This window comes from Apiospora kogelbergensis (genome assembly GCF_038363985.1).
Source record: "Apiospora kogelbergensis strain CBS 113332 chromosome Unknown utg000010l_segment0_segment0, whole genome shotgun sequence".
Taxonomy (NCBI): Eukaryota; Fungi; Ascomycota; class Sordariomycetes; order Amphisphaeriales; family Apiosporaceae; genus Apiospora; species Apiospora kogelbergensis.
This window is the reverse complement of record NW_027117427.1, coordinates 141,732-159,136: the sequence shown is the minus strand read 5'-3', so window position 1 is coordinate 159,136 and position 17,405 is coordinate 141,732. Positions and strand designations below refer to the sequence as shown.

The following is a 17,405-nucleotide window of genomic DNA, read 5'->3' as shown; positions in this document are numbered from 1 at the left end:
GAAACCAACGAACTAACTGACTGATGCCGATGTCAGCTTCAACCAGAAACCAATTCGCCATAACTTTTCTAAATCATTTACCAGACTATATAGATTTTGCAAATATACGAACTGCCAAGCTACGGCCGTGTTAGTTGGGTTGTCTGTCAACTTTCGGCCGGCGCTAAAGCCGTGCATGTCAGTGGCGCCCCTTCTAGCTTTTACGGTAAGTGCAATGACGAGTTCGCCCACCGTTAGCTGTGTGTTGGATGCAGAACAGAGAGAAAAGAAAACATTACTTTTTAACGCACTATACACTAGACCCCATATGCCGACCCTATCTGTGGTAAATCGTCCGCTGGCCGGACGTGGTCTCACCTCCGCACTGGCGCTCGCTGGAAAGTCGAACCGACTTGGCCTTCGGAGTTACTTACACTACATACTTCTGAGAACACACCAGAAACTAAATTCATGATACGGCGGCAGGTATGAATGGCATGTGGGTTAATACTCTCGTCAAGGTGTGGCCGCAAGACCCCAGGCTGGAACATGATTGCGAGGAGTTGAAGGTTTGACACAAGCAACCCTAACTGCGCACATGGCGTCCGCCAAATGCTGCATGCAGCGTCAAGGGCTAACGGTTAGGTCGGCCTATTTTCCAAACGTTAATGCGGGTGTTAGAAAGAAGAAAAGACCTTCCAGTTGAGACGGAGCCAAGGTAAGGGTGCTATTACGTAGCGTTTACATTAACCTGATCGAATCAGATATGCCACTCTGTCTGGTCCAAGTATTTGCGGCGGTACGTGGTTAAGGGATGATAGATGCGAAGCCTTAATCTTTAACTTCTAGCACTCAAGAAAGTACCAGTGATCATCTTGGAGAAATGACATGGCGATCTGAACTTGAGACAAGGGATAATTATCAACCAAAGGTGGGTACGAGAGGCGCAATCCCAAAATTGCATCTGATGCCCGTCACCATTCGACTGTTGTGTTTTGTGATCGTCGCTACTGTATGACTCCTCCGCCTCTATTCCCGTTTCCAGAGTCCGCCAGTGCTTCAATACAGTACAATTTCCCTTGAAGCTAGAATTGGCCAAAAGCCACTAGGCCCAGCACCAGGAACTAGCCATGAATTACTACTGGACATGAATCCTTGCAATATGCATCTTCTAATTTTATTATCGGCCCGTCACATCGTCATATTGTTCTAGAGCCGCCGCTTGGCGCAGTTCTCCACATTCCCCACACCGGAAGGCGGACAATCACGCAGTACAGAATAACTTCTGTTATATGTGTAATCGCTCTATGCATACTTGTGATTGAACGAACAGGACGCAACTCCGGCTCCAAGAAAGAAACAGGTATTTTCGCGGGAAGTGAGGAAAGGGCTTGTGACACACAGTCAACCAGGTGCACTTCCCATTCCCTGACCCGCAACTATCTCAAGCGTCTCGCCATGAATGAAGTCTGTGGAAGCAGCACACATAGACAACGGTAGCCACCTCACTCACCTATCTGTCTCGCTTTAGTTAGGAGTGTAGCGGAGAAACCATACATAAATGAACATATTAGCATGTCTCCGTTCTCGCAAACAACGCAAATCCATTCGACTTCTCGTTCAGAGCACGATTATTAGCCAATCAATTGCAATACGTCGGAGGCCATGGCATCCTTAACTCCGGAATATGTGAAGGTGAGCCATCGTCAATAATCGGAAATATCTTTGACAAGCTTCATGCAACTTCCTTGATAAATTTCATGCAGGTTGCCACAATAAGCAAATAATGGGCACTTCGGGATCGAATCAGGCGGCCACCAAGGTAAATGTGCCGCTGTCCAATGAAGCTATTATACCCCCAAGAGGAAGGAAAATACCATACCAAGTTCTAGACCCAGCCCGTGTGTATATTCTCCTTTTATCCCCTTTACCATCCGGTTGCGAATCAGAGTTCCATACAGTAAGCGGCATTCTCTGAACAGGAAGTCAGCTACTGCTTGATCACTCACTCGTACACGAGTACTATGATCCAGTAGGGCCGCTCAGTACCTTTGAAAGTGGGGGACAGAGGGTCCATCTCAGCCCTGTAAGGATTCTGAAAGCTATTACTAGTTAGTACTAATGCCTGTGTCCCACCATAATGCTCGTCTTCCCTCCTAGTTTATAGCTTATCCTCCAGTGGTTCCCGCCCTCCTCCATCCATCCAAAGACCTCAAAGACTAATGCATGGCCTCGGGATGGTAGTGGCATTGTTTCTTTTGTTTTCTCTTTGGAGGCACTGCTGTGGAGCGCTTCATTGGCTTGTTGGATCAACAAGTTCACGGCCAAAATCTTGTCTATATTAAGTGGGACAGAAAAGTTCCCCGTCACGTATTGAATAGGAAAACCCCAGCTCAATGAATACCCATTATTCTGGCCCAATGGGTGCCTGATACTGCAAGAAGCTAAAATGCGAATTCTACGACGAGACAATATTGTAGCGTCCTACGGATCCAGATCTGGCAACCGTTGGGATCCCTATGCGATAAAAAAGGCCAGAAACGTGGTTACGAAGCTAGTAGAGTGCAAAAGCGATGCTTCTTGAGGGCTTTCAAGAGGCAGTGCATTGAAATAATTCGCAGGCAAGAACTGCTAATCCGGGTAGGTTTACCTTGTGTTTCTTTCTATGCATGCCTCACCGCCTCCGTACCATACCAAGGTCTTTACTTGCTAAGGTCGTTTCCGAACGTAGCAAATCCCCACAATAAACACCCATTCAGATCCGTAGTATGATACAGAAGTGTGTATGCTGAAGCCGCCGAGTCTGACTTCCGTAGCTTACACATTGCCACCTATTTACGAACCGGTGCACCAAGAACTAGATGGCATAGTAGTGTGGGGAACAATGCTTCGACCCTAGCGCCAAGCATCTCGTCATGTGGTTAGACCTGAAACTGCTGATGAACGTCAGAAAGAGCAAGCCTACGCTCACTGGGAGTCAGCTTGGTTCTTGGTTCTGGATGTCCACCGTTTGCTTCTACCAAGTACTTAATTGGCACTATCATGAATGGGAGCGCCTCACCCTGTGTTTATATTTTGATGGTCGCGGACAACGGGGTAAACTTACAGGGGTGGTTTTCAGCTTGCTGGTCGAAGAGGCAGTAGGCCGCTGCACGCTGCACGCTGCATCGGTAGTCGCCATAATAACACGACCTTGCAAGATTTTTGGGTCCCTGCCAACTTGTCCTCATCGCCAAGGTTTAATGCACGATCTTGACGCATATGCTAGCCGTCAGACCTCGTACTGTAGTATGTATGACAGTCCAGGCACTTGACAGAAAACTGTGTGGGGGATACAAGCCCTTTGTCACCCATCAAATTGGCCAGCACCACTATCAAGATGATTTGAGTTCAGGACAAGATCGCATGGGTGAGCCGTTCTTGGTATTGAAGAAATACCAATCATATGATAGCGAGTTATGACTACGCCCAGTTGGTGGCGGTTTTCAGCTGCCGACTGCCATTGATTCACGCTTTTCAGTGACGTACTTTATTCAATTAATTACATGGTCTCCTAGCGCTGTTGATGGACTGTGTGGTGCAGCCGCAGAGAGCATGCAAATTCCACATTCCAAAGACTTAATGAAACTCACGCCAAAGCCCAGGTGGTTCAGCGACTATCAACATTTTGCCTTTATCATTCCTACAAGCGTGACAAGTCTGGTTTAAAAGGATCCACGATGAGCTTTCGTCACATTCAACCAGCTCGCTCATCGAATGGGGATAGTGTCAGGGTCAGAAGACCGGCTCTAAACAAGCATCGACCTAGTGAAGCCTGTCATGACTGCCGGAGACTAAAAATCAAGGTTGGACAATCCGACACCCCCAGCCATATATATGCATCGCAAGCGTATTAACGAAACATAGTGTGACGGCGGCCGACCAAAGTGTGGGCACTGCAACAACAAGCGCCGGACCTGTGGTTACAGATGCATTGAAAGAAAGCAGCAAAACACTCGCCTCGCCATACTTGAAGCATTTGTTGACAGACTGAAAGATCTGCCTGCACAGCAGGCTGGTCAATTGCTGCAAACTTGGAGAGACAGCCATGGCCAGATCGCTTCGGTCCAAAAGCTACTGGACGCAGCTAAAGACCCTCTTACCAGTTCGTCTATCCAAAATCCATCCGCATGTGTTACGACGGGGTTTGCAATACAGGGCACTGTACAGGACGCGATTCATGTCCAGGGGCATCCCGCACCCTTGCGCACCTTTAGGTCACAGGCGTCGACACTTTTTTCACCTTGTTCCCATACCGCCTCTTCTATCGGCTCCCCTTGGCGCCAAGCTTCGCTCTGGCTGCCTTCGCCCGAACTTACCAGCCGGTTCGTGGATCGATTTTTCAGTAGCACCGCGAACATATTCCACGTCTTCTCCCAGGAACAGATGGTCCAAAGCTGCAAGGCTGCTTTCCTACCCTCAAAAGGCAATAGTCTGGACCACAAGGCCACCGTCTGCTGTTTGATGATTGTAGCTGCCGTTGGTGCCCAGTATGACAATGAGGTAGTTGATGTGGAAGCACAACACATATTCTACGACATCGCTCGACATCATCTCGAGGCCGTCATCCAGCTGCGGCCCGTCGACGCCATGAAAACTTATGCGTTACTTTGTATGTATAATATCATGCATAAGACAACTGTGGCTGTTGCATACCTTGGTAAGTCAACTCATTCCTAGAGCCTTTCGGTGAAGACGATTTTCTGAACGTATACCCAGAGACGGGTATTGAGACATACGAAAGGTTTAGACTACATTACAAGGGGTCCTCATATCCAGGAGCTACAGAAGCTCCATTGGTTGAATGTCGCAAGGCATGGCGTACCCTAGTATTCTTATCGAGGTAATGCGCGTCGAATTTCGTAATGGGTGCATTACTGACAGCATTCAGTTGGCTATCTGCCTCTCTAGGCAATATACCGGACGAAAGACTGCTAATAGAGAGCCAGGTATGTGGTTCGGCTTGAAGGAAATTTGTACTGGGACTGATCGACCTAAAGCTCTCAGACCTTGAAATCAACACATCTGCCAGCACCACAGAAAGTAGGCCGCACTCTCCCCACGGTAAGATCTACCAATACTAACGCTACACAGCTATTCCGAATGAAATGGCAAAGATAGCCCTGTTAAAGGCGAAAGTCATGCGGATGCACCTAGTATCCAAGGAGCTCGCTCCAGGCTCCCTACTCTCTATTATGGAGGACCTCCAGACTTGGTATAGTAAGCTGCCGCGGCAGATGCGGCTTGTGGATGTCATGCGTTCGGAACAAGACCGGAGTATCCGGGTCTCTGGCTGCCATGTTCACTTGCTACATCTTGGTAGCATAATGTTGGGCTACCGCCGCGTCGCCGCCGAAATAAACCAATCTTTTACACGGGAATCACGTCATACTGCTTCCTCGGAACAAGACATGAGCGTACTTCAGGGTCATTGCGAGCGGGCTGTGGTCGCGGCTGCGACATCTGCGAGGATAATGGATTGGCTTCTCAAAGATAACAATGTCTCGAAGCGCTGCTGGCTTATAGTGTAAGCGTACATCCTTTCTTCTTGTTTGGATAGTTCCAGTCTGTATTAACATACATTGCTGCAGCTTCCAAGCATACACGTCATGTGTAATTCTGTTACATTATGTCGCACAGAAACAGGCCCACGCATTCGTAGGTCGTCAATGGGAAGAAGAGCTTACGGAAGCCGCGCATTGCTTGCACGTGCTCGAGTTTTGCGGTAGCCTCGATGCGGCCGCAGCCGAATTCCACAAGCATCTGGCCTCGATTTACTCGCAGCTTGACAAATGGCGGACCGATCCCGAAGCTACGATAGGCGACACGGTGAATCTGTCAACGGCGGAGCAGTCCCTGCCAAACTTCCATAGCAGCTACCTTCTGACCACCCCGCATAGCGCGGATTCGGACCGCGCTTTGCTCAGTGCCGTCCTGCTTGAAATGCTGCATGGCCCCTTCAGCAAGCGCCCGACCTACGATATGGTTGGGAGGCAGGATACGTGAGCTCCAGGGGCCCCCTGTCACAGGCCATGGATCTGTACAGTGGCATTCGGCGATGCCCTCAGCCAACAAGACCCACCAACCCACCGATCGATTTTTCCATCATATTCTCAGTACTTCAGACTACTGTCATTCAAAAGTATACATACTTCGGTATCCGTCATGCATCTAGACCTTCGTTTCCTCCATTTTGTTATACTCGTTAATACAGGATAGCTAGTTAGAACCAATACTAGCCAAGCCCGTCACATGGCCCTTAAAAATATTCGTTCCTTTCTTATGGATGGCATCTTACGTATTGAAAATGGTCTGATCCAGGTGATAACCGTTTGGAGTCATGCGCAGCATTTTGCGCACGACATCTATGCAGCTTCAACCTATCACAGTCGTGTCCCGCATGGAGATCTTCTACCAAACCTGCTGCCACACTGTGCTTTTCTTTTCTGATACGTTCTCGTATGTAGTGTTGGAGTTATGGCCTTAACGTAGTGGCCCGCGTGGCTGCCGGACGGGACGGCAGTCGGCCAGGGACTTGCTGATATTCAGCCAGCCTTCGCCGCGGATTGATGGCGCAGGTCACCCCCCCCTCTCAGCCTCCGGGCCGCTCATGTCGGATCGATTGGTTTCAAAGCTGCTGGACGCCGTTAGGGAGCCTAAAAGCATCCCTGCTAGTTCACCTAAAAGAGTTCATCTATAACCGCCGCAGTTACCACATAGCAAATCATACAGCACGCGACTATGAAGAACTATCTCACACTGGGCAACCCACAGTCTACAGGTTGTATCATATCTTTTACCTTCCAATGCATTATACGCTATGGACTCTCTTGGTGCCCGGCTTTTCTCTCGCCTGCAGTTCCAGGTTGGTTCGTGGATACCTTCGGTGGCAGCGACAAGCTATTCGACGCTTTCTCCGAGAAACGGGTTTCCAAGCCTCCGTGAGCGCGCTAGCACGTATATCACTGCGAGCTATGCAACCAATCGATTCAAGAATGTACCATAGATTAGCGATAGTTGCCCTTCCGGCTTCGCCGCCCGGGTGCTAATAGATGTGTGTGTGTGTGTGCAACCAATCAAGCCACACAGATCTACACCCCCTTTCTTGCTGAAGTTGGTAGCCAGGGGGATACTCACCGAAGGAACTTTACGTAATAGCACTCTTATCTTAGCGTCTCGTCGGCGCTCTTGGAAGTATTTGCCTGTTTCTTGACGCCTTCATGTAATGTTTTGAAAATGGATCGGTCTAGGCTTTAGCACCCGAAATTACGTGCAGATTTTGATGCACGTTGTGTATGCAGCTATGGTTGCTTGTGTCCGATCTTCGACCTATCACAGTCGTGTGTCCGCGTAGCATCTTGTCATTGCACTAAGGCACTTGCCGCACCTGCTGCTGTACCGTAGTCTAGACGCAACGTAGTGCCCCGCGTGGCTGCTGAACGGGACGGGAGTTGGCCAGGGGCGTGCTTGCATTCAGCCAGCCTTCAACTCGGTTGATCTAACTGAACAGACTCCTCTTGGCGCCCTGCGGCTTGAACAGACTCCTCCTGGAGGCCTTGCGGCTTGAACAGACTCCTCTTGGCGCCTTGCGGCTTGAACAGACTCCTGCTTGCAGCTTGTCTGACTCCCGCCTGTGTTGTCCAAGAGCTTGAACTGACTCCCGCTCGCGTCGATCAGGGGCTTGAACTGACTCCCGCTTGTGTTGTCCAAGAGCTTGAACTGACTCCTGTCGGGCTGGTTGATGGTCTTTTTGCTCGGTCTCCCTCCTGAGGTCGAGTTATCTCCTGCAGAGGGGCATCGGGCCTGGCTCTGGCGTCCGCAGTTCGAGTCATCTCCTGCTGCCTTTGCCACCCGGGTTTTCCTCCTACATTCGAGCATCTCATGTACCGAGGTTTTTCCCCTGCACCTGCTAGTGGCAGTGCGGCCAGCGAAGCCGGCCTCTGCGCCTGTACGTGGTGCTGGCTACGAACCTGTTCGCGCGGATCGGGCAGTCCTGACCCCGCGAGCAGAGCCAATGCAGAGACGCGAATAGAATAGATAAATAAAATATATTGGCGAATACTTACGTACATACATAGCACTTTACCCTTTCCCTCGCCGTGCTTCTTGAATGGCAAATCGTCGCCGCCGCCCGTAGTTTTCCATGACCCTGCGCCCTGATTCCGCGCTCGTGCGGTCACTCGCTCTCGTATTGTAGCACGGACTGCATAGTTCCATGTGGTTTGGCAACACGTACTCGTCAAGGCGTACTGCGGTGGACATGCCGCCGCCGGAACCGCTCGTGCTCATTCGCCAGTGCAATGTCTGCCTGTGTTCATCTGGGGTCGAAACGACTGCGGTTGGTTCTGAGCAGGCCGAAAAGTCGTATTGACGCACACCAGAATGGAAGTCCACCAGAATGGACGTTCGCCAGAATGGACGCACCCCAGAACTGGTCCACGACGATGCGGGACCTTGCTGCTTCGCCTCTCCAAAGGTATGAACATCCTCACGCGCTCTTTCCGGTCCTTGGCACAATGTCGCCCATGCAATTCTGCAGGCATCTAGACTAGCTCAGGAACGGGACAGTCAGCGGCGCGCCGATTTAATCCAACGTCTAAATCGGCGAGCCAGAACCAGCACCGGAAGGGCCGTTCATGCGCGGGGGCGGATGCGCTGCTAGAGCAGTTCGGGGGTGGGGAGCAGCCAATCCAGAACTTAATCCCTAGCCCCGGTCGACCTCGTTCTGCTGATCTGGCTCTCGAATGGAGGACCGTAGGACGCAGAATGCCTCCGAGCCAGAATCCACGCCAGGACACGGTGGTACATCCCACACGTAGAGTCCGGACTGACGGCAGCTGCAGATGAGCTGCTTGCTCACGAATAGGCCAAAGATCCGAAATCACATGCTGTCGGCCGCTTTCGGTGCAGGCTCACTTCGACCCTCCGCCACGTCTGCTCCGAGTCGGATGCTGCTAATCGGCTCTTGCATGGCTATGCCTCACAAGTCGTACTTCGTCCAGAACTTCGCCTCTGCCCATAAGTGTGGCTATGGATCAGTACTTCCCAACTGGAAAGCCCAACTCCGCGCCTGACAGCCTAGCCACCAAACTGTGCTGGGCTCGCATCCATGCTTGCTGCTTCATTACAGCACCGCACGAGTTGGGCCACAGAAATACCAGTTTTGGGGTCAATGCTCTCAGTGAGTTGCATATTCCATTATCCTTCGTCCACCTTGCTCTCCTTCACCTGTAACTTCCTCTATTCATCCGTCACTTCCATCCACGCCGACATGCTCCCTTCGCAGCGATACGGTGCGCAGCGTCCGCACCAGCCACGGCAGGGCCGACCATCAGCAGGTCATGCCACCACCGCGCCCGCACCTGCGACTGCACCCGCACCTGCGCCCAAGACCGTCGCCCCTTCTGCGACGCAGCTCCAGCCTCAGAGCCAACAACCACAGTCCTTTCCAGACGTTCCTAACTTCTTCGACCAAGAAGGCCTCGAGTCGAGCCCTTTCAGCTCTCCGCTACCGTAGGTCCCTCCACATCCAGTCCGCGCGTTGTACTGAAAATGAAGAACGTCGGGCGACACCCAAGAACTGCTGGACAAGGTGGGTGAGCTGCTGGACAAGGTCAACGCCGTCCAGTCTCAGCTGGTCCACCACAACGAAAAGTAAGTCTATCCCCGCCCTCGTACAGCAGAGTTCTCCTACTCACGCACGCCCACGTCTTGCCAGCTTCACGACTTTGTAGGTCTCCACCGCCGTCGCAACGAGGTAGACATCTGACAACAGGTGCCCGAACAGCACACAGAAGGTAGAACAGCTGTAAGTCGCCATGTTTCATTCCGGCGCAGGTCGTCCACTGACATCGGGTACAGGTTCTTGCAGCAAACGCAAAGGCTCACGGGGTGGTTGTCGCAGGTGAAAGCCCTGTTTGAGCGATTCGTCCCCGTGGCCGACGCCGATCCCTTGGGCGATACCTTTCTCGATCAGGTGTAAGGCTTCGTAAGAGGATATTGGATGTCGGAGTGGGTTAGGCCATTCGCAGACACGATGGCCCATGGCGCGGAATCGTGTTGCCTCACTGGCCCCGTACCTGCCGACCGCCGGTGCTCCATTCCTCTGCCTCTGCCAATGCACTGGCCTTTTGTAGCCTCGCCGACTCTTTTCGCTATGGATCATGCAACGCTGCTCGGCTGTGGGTTGGAGAATCGTCGGTGGGATGCGTCTATCGCACGATGCATGCAGGTCGGTCTGGCAATGTCTATCACGCTGGTCCTGTGGGGACTGGGTCTCGCTGGCCTAAGGAGTCATTGTGTGCCGGCGTGCTTCGGGGTTCTTTGAGCATTCGAAACAGTGAATAACAACCGTGTCGCTATGTTGTCGTCTCTCTTGCAACACATAAGCGACGGTCACCTCAACGGGTATTCTTAGCAGCAATTGTCATCATGCTGCCATGCTCAAGTCCCGAGCTTGCCCCCGCTCCTGTTGTGCTCGCCGCCATGCTGTGTCAGATTTCGACTCATGTTGTCGGTCGTCGGTCGTCGGCGTATGTTATGCGGCGCATTGCCAGCGTGATACGGATAATCGTCTTTTTTGTGCCCTTCAATCACGTCGTTATATCGGATAAGAAGTTAATCATGGCATTTGTTGCTGTTACAAGCTCTGACTGCAATTGAACTAGAAGCCCGGCCCCACGTAGCACAGCCGCATTTTCCTGTGGCTGACACCAGCCATCCCCTTGACCCCCTTCTTCCACCGTCCAATGTTCATATTCTTTTGGCACTTGAGCCGAATAGCTTCCATGCAATGGTCACAATCGCAACAATCCTTCGTTTCGATATTTTACCAACAATTTTGCGGCCAGTTGTATACTGTTTTTCCCATACTATGTAGTACGTCGCTGTTCGAGGTCTCCAAGTGCTGCAGTATGGTTATGCGCACCTCTGCCGTTTGCCTTCTCTATCCAAGACCTGGATCACCTCTCGTTCCTCTGAATTCTCTCGCGACTTTCCATAACGGCGGGCTCCGCCAACGCCACCATCGAAAGGTGGTGATTCAGTCGTCGCCGGCAGTGGCACAGCTCAACCTGCCGCCGTCGTCTGCTTTCCGAGGGTGATTATGAGCTCTTGTTTTTCGCAGAGGGGTCTTCTGGGCACTCTCGGGTCTTCATTGGTCTCAGTGTAGCCAACTAGCTTCAACGCCTGCCAATGTATACCCCCATGTGGGCCAGTAACCTGCTCACTTCCTATCCCGAAATCACAACCCCGACATTTGGGTCCTCCAACATCCTAGCCATCTCACCACAAGTTATACGCACCCATTTTTGGTTCATGGCATTATACCCGCTGAAACTTTGCATCTTCTCGTCCCAAACAAGCGGCACGGGGAACCCATAGCCACCCGGCCGCACAACCAACGACAGGAAAGGCAGACCTGCCAACACGTAGGGCGAAAGGTCCTCACTGCTCCATGATTCTTGCCCAAGGTCATCGTCCCACAATGCACATCGTCGCTTCCAACAGAAGTGTTGGGCCACTGGCGTAATCCTGGAGACGACCTCGACGAGGCGCCAGGTAGAGCCAGCCGGACGGCCTCTTGCACGCTTGCATGGCCTTGATTCATCTGCTTGCCTTGCCTTCCGATTCCGGCAAGGGGTACCTAAATTTTCCGCCTCAGCTACCTGTGAGATGTCCTCTTCGATCGACATTGATATAGCAGGATCTGAGTGGGACCATGCTTCGGCCTGCTCAGAACCAACCGCAGCCATTCCGGCCCCAGATCCAATCCTCTAGATGCTGGTTTTCCAAGTGCATATAGTACCTGTTCTTCTTTGTTACCAACTCGACTATGAAAGCAGGAGGTTTTTGCACGAAATCATTGGCGATCTCGTCCTTCTGCTCCGAACATGCTGATACACAGTGAGTGTAAAGGACCTGAAAGCATCGCGCCAACGACCGGTTCTCGGACAGCACACCCGCAATGGCCTTCATGTTGAAGGTATTGCACGCTTCCTGGGCGAGCCCCAGAATCTCCTGGGCTCTGCGCTGTGGAATTGCCGCTCCCTTGCATATAAGCAAGGCGGCAAAGTCTGGGGCTCCATGACGAGGCGACAAGGCCCATTCCAGCGTCGTTTGGCCATCCGACGTAGGTGTGTCGATCTCAAGGACGTCACTCTCTAGGAGCAGTTCAGCTTCCCAGAAGCGCCTTTGGCAAGCTAGGGCGAAGAGACGAGAGGAAGTTCTGGGCATATGGCCTCGGTTATAGTAACGTTGATTGGGGTCTTCGCCCGATCGTAGCAACTCTAGAATAACCCTTCGCCTCGCATGTCGCGTTCTGGCATCTGCGGGGGGCTTGTAGCGGGCAAAACGGCAGCTGTAAGGGCCGTGCGCGAATAGGGGTTCAGTCCATTCTGCCCTCTCCGCACATTCGGGCAGTCTGGTTTCCGTGATGGGGCCCCCAGGCTTAGCAGTAACTCAGCGATCAGCCATTTTCCCTGATCGCAAGCGATGGAGAGCGGACTCTCTAGATCCCTGTTGACGTGGGTAATCGTTTGGTTGATATCCGCGCCGTACTCGAAAAGAAGATGGATCATATTTTTCGCGGGTCGAGGTCCCATCACGGCGGAGAATACAGCCGTATAGCCGAAGTGATTCTTCGAGTTTACGTCCACAAGTTTTTCCTTCAAGATGTGTTCCACCATGATCGTTGAACCATGATGTGCAGCGTGATGGAGTACAGTGCCGAAGGAGTTCCTGAGGACCAGCGGGGCGCCTGCCTCGATCAGCCTCTTCGATATCTTGGTCTGATCGAGAGCAATCGAGATAAACAGCGGTGGTAGAAAATGTTTGACCTCGGCCCGAGATTGTGATAAGGGGTTTGGATCTGGGAGATAAATAGGATGTTTCGCTTCTAAGTCCGCCTTTGCTTGAATAGAGTGATTAATAGTTCTAAGGGCAATTTCGAGGTCCTTTGTATTTGGGGTATGCTTCAATGATAGGACGGCAAGAAAGACTGCGAAAGATCCGTTATTCCGCACATCACTTTCATATAGCCTTTCGCGCCAGAAACATGACATATTCTTGGAGCAACGGCATAGAAAGGACATTTCCCGTAGAGTAAGGTATTTCGAAATCTCCAGAACGATTTCGAACGGCAGATCCGTAAAATGTAAAGCCATTGTGCGGGATAAGCAAGTAGACGGAGAAGATGGTTGGGGGTTCCTAGAACCTCTGGACTTCGTAAAGATGTATATAGCCTTTGGAGGTAGCTGCCTTTTTCCCCTTGCCCTGTTCCCTGGTCAAATGAAAAGTTTCGGTGAAAAGCTGACATACCCTTGTTACCACCACGACATCTTTGTGGCCACGAGATAGTTTAGTCTTTGGCTTATGAGTCAGACGTAAAAGCAGCGGGCTCTGTTTCAAGCGGAGGCCGCCTAACTACGATCTTAGATGACATATGCGGCAATGGAAATCAGTTCTGCTCGAGTGGCAACCTATCGCTGCCCACATACCCATCTCATACGCCCTTTACTTGACAAGGTGAAGACTGCAACTTCAGTATACGTCATTCGATATCTCAAGATAAAGTAGCTATCCGTGGAGGTATCTAAACGATCGCTGAGGTGCTTCACGTGTTACAAGCCATATAGGAGGTTGATGGTCCAGTTCAGACGCATGCAGAACCCCATTAGTAACCAACTAATTCGTGAGAAGCAATTGGAACAGTGAAACGTATTCCGTCAGCACGTTGGAAGAACAAAGTCAACTGAGTTGAGGCATACATAGCCCCATTATTGCAGCAGCCATTCTTTTCGATGAACCGTCGTGTATACCCCACATGTGTAGGTTCGCACATCAAGCCTCGGAGCAGTGGTTACGGCAGCGTACTGACGCGCTGTTTAGACACTTAACTCACCCATCGGGATTAAGATGAAACCAGCTACGCAAGACCAGAATGGGGACTAGCGAAATCTATGAGAGATCTAAGGGAGGGAGAGAAAGCGAAGGAAGATATCGTGGGCTGGTATGAACTAGATAGCTCTTCGTGCGCACTGAAACTTTGTAGCGTAGTGTGTTCCCACAGCTTTGGGCTGTGCCTCGTCGTCTATGGCTACTGTATAGTTCTCGTTCACATCTACTACGGGTGGTCGTCCTACTGTATCCGCCACTCAGTCAATGGCCCATAGACTCGATGATTTTGACAGTGTATCGTGACAGTCCCATCCAATGGCTGCGAAGACAGCCCGTGAAATGTCAACTATGGAGCCGTGGAAGCTCACGAAAGCCTTCATTAGCTTCGACGGCCCTCGGCCAGCGCAAACCGTCTCGAAGCTTTTCCAAAGTAGCTACGGGGGTCTTCCCATCTGAGAATGTATGTGCTAAGGACTCTTGTCTTGCTCTGTCCTCGCAGAACGCGAATTCGTGTGCTTCTTGGCCTTGATAGCAACGGCCAAACGATCGAAAGCCATCCGGCTGTCCTTTGGCGCCTGCACCGTGTGTGTCCATTCCAAGGCCCACCAACCAGGGCAGATATGTTTCACCTTAGCCTGTCCGTCACGGCCACGGCCATGTGGCTGTGGTGACGCGGGCCGTTGCCCTTCCATGTGCTTCTGAGCTTTAGACATGCTCTCAGAGTGGTGTTCGGTTGGCATGATTCCCTGCGCGGTGAAACAAAAAGCTAATAGCAACTGATTTCGATGGGGATGAACTGGTGAAAGGAGCACTATACTCGAACAAGCACCGGGACCTCTCGTACACTTATGAAGTTATCGCTAGCACGATCTGTCCCAGCTTAAGCTTTGATTCGACTACTATCGCTAGGATGGGTACAAGAGAAGTACTTAGTAGTCGCCGCGCTACCTTCCTGCAGTGTATGGTACGTAGGAACACAACCACACCCATCCACGATGGGGCCGAGTGGCGACCAGATATGGATTTTGTCAGTGAAAAGGTTCGTTGCTGAATGTTCCTGTGAGCAAGTCTTGCTGTTTCACGCAATACACCTGCAGCTCCTCTGAGGATAGAGATTTCTGGTAATGGCCGCGACGCTTTTTCGGGGTCGGCCCTGGTGGACCATGTGAGCTTTCTTGCCTGGGCCGCTTTCGCGTCAGATCCATAGAGCTTCTACTGTGTTCTGAGGATGCCATAAAGGCTCTACAGAGCTGCACTCGCGCAATCCTGTGCTGTTACGCCATAACCGGAACAGGGTAGACGCTATATACATAACGAGGCTGTTCTACACACAGATACGGTACAAACTTCCACTACTGCATACGGTACGGTCGTCAGTATCCAAATCACACATCGCGGCTTGCCGTCGAGTTCTTTCACGGTACACGTGAGGTCATATTACAATATGGCAACGCAAACCCCTACGTCCGCTTGGAAAGGCTCGGGGATACGATCACATTAGTTGTTAGATTTAATCGTAGCGCGGGTGCTCTACACCCTACAAACGCCCAACGCCGTATTCCATGGCGTACTAGCGCATAATCAGGACCGCTGGCTGGTAGATGGGCCAGATGAGAGCTTGCTCTGGGTGTGCGAACGAGACGGCTCTGTGGCCGTATGGCAGGAAGACCAGCAGCGACCCACCATCAGCGAGGGCAGATCGGATCATGACATGGGCGCGGTGATCGGCCACTACGACAGCAGAAGCGGAGCTCTCTACTACTCTATAAAGTGGGTCGGCTATGAATGTCCAACCTGGGAGTCGGAGCAGGATCTAGACCAATACTCTGCTTTCCTAGACCAGTATTGGACTTCTTTCCCACATCAAAACTTGGTCAATTGAACGGCTTGTGTGTCTGGGCCAGGAAGGACATTCAGAGGCGGAAGCACTACCGCACTAAACAAAAGTGAGACCGAGCTGCAGGCAGTTTTGGACCATAAGCTATGGTATCTCAAATCTAAGCAATTCCCCAAAAGAACCTATGTAGGAAACAAGCATACTATACTGAGAATATGGACAATCAGTCATCAGTACTTCTCTTACAAATGCTAGGGTATTTCTGAGCTTCCAATTGAAGTTAGGATGAATTGTTTGCCTTTGGCCTTGAAACAATATTGGTCACCAACAGACTCGGATTGGACCTCGGCCGTATGCAATTTCCATTCTGTATCCCTGAAATACAATAGTGGAATGGCAAGGGCCCCTGCATCTGTTTTCTTGATGTAATGCCCGAGATCTCTGACAACAATCCTCCCATCCTGGCCTGGAGGGGCGGCATGTAGACGAATCAGCGGATTGAGGATTGTGGCTTCACGGTTAAAGTTGAATCTGCGTGGATTCATTTGTATCCCTGCTTTGGAAGTCCATGAGAGGATGATAGGCAACGGGGATGGCGCAGTAATCGACACTCCAAAGAGCCCGTTGTACAGATATTCGACGCCTATACCCATTGCAAATATGTCCCCTTTATCATGGGTAAGGCTTCTCATCGCACTATATTGGGCTTGCAGAAGTGTCTTCCAGAAGTTGAGGTGCTGCGCGTGCCGAAATGTACGGGGGTTCAACGCCAAACCGGCCTTGGCTGCTGGGACCAGTGTAGCCGGGTCGAGATTTTCGGTTATTAGTTGTTGTATCTCAGAAGGTACATGGCAATGTACTGGCTTTAGGCTATTGGCCATAGCCTCTCCAACCGCGGTAGCAACATGCGAAAGTGTTTCTGGCGGCTTGTTTTCGTGCATAGTCTTGTGTTGAAGCAGGGGCAAACATCTTATGTCTTTGATCTCCCCGTACTCCCCGCTCGGTCCAGCGAAACCAATTACTTCTTTCAAATTGTCTTCCAGCTGACATGTACAAGCATCTCGGGCCAGGTAGAACATCCTCATCGCGGCTACTCCCCAGAGTGTGGTAAAAAATAAAAATTGACCCCCGGCGTTTACGCAGCCGAATGTACCATCTGCGTCGGGAGCTCCACAGCACATCGCACTCTCAGTTAGACCGACCTGCTCGGTACTTTTTAACAATCTTGAATCTGCTGGGGTAGCTCCGGTCGTGCCGCCAAGCGCATATTCGCCAATGTTGAGTTCGATGTTTGAGTCTGGAATCACGATACAATGTCTGCCTTCTGCTGACCATCCCCAAGGTCTTAAGCATTGAAAAAACAGCCGGAGTAGGGGGTACCCGTCACTAAACTGGCTTGGCCAAAGACATGGATCTCTTTTAGCTGCTAGGCCTATGGCAATATACGCGGGGTCATTGGATTCGCAGATGGGTGCGTTAGAGTCCAGCTTCAGGATATCTATGCCGTAAAAAAGGATGGTGAGGCCTAATTTCTCCATTTCAAGCCTCCATTTGTTTGTTGCAAAGACTTTGTCCATGATATTGTCAATATTCTTTGAAATACGACGCTGCTGAGCTAGCCCCGGAAGTCCCGTAGAATCATTCATCATAGAGG

General features: G+C 51.2%; 2 protein-coding genes across 2 annotated transcripts; one reads left to right on the top strand and one right to left on the bottom strand.

The window, feature by feature from the left end:
* Positions 1–3,698: 3,698 nt before the first annotated feature.
* PG998_014204 (uncharacterized protein) lies at positions 3,699–6,024 on the top strand (the record flags this gene model as incomplete). The annotated part of the gene is made up of 7 exons (XM_066881020.1): positions 3,699–3,752; positions 3,886–4,678; positions 4,738–4,861; positions 4,910–4,967; positions 5,019–5,061; positions 5,113–5,545; positions 5,610–6,024. The coding sequence occupies 7 exons, from the start codon at positions 3,699–3,701 to the stop codon at positions 6,022–6,024; spliced, it is 1,920 nt and encodes a 639-aa protein (XP_066723872.1).
* Positions 6,025–14,381: 8,357 nt separating this feature from the next.
* PG998_014203 (uncharacterized protein) lies at positions 14,382–14,654 on the bottom strand (the record flags this gene model as incomplete). The annotated part of the gene is made up of 1 exon (XM_066881019.1): positions 14,382–14,654. One exon carries the CDS (start codon positions 14,652–14,654, stop codon positions 14,382–14,384), a length of 273 nt encoding a protein of 90 aa, XP_066723871.1.
* Positions 14,655–17,405: the final 2,751 nt, after the last annotated feature.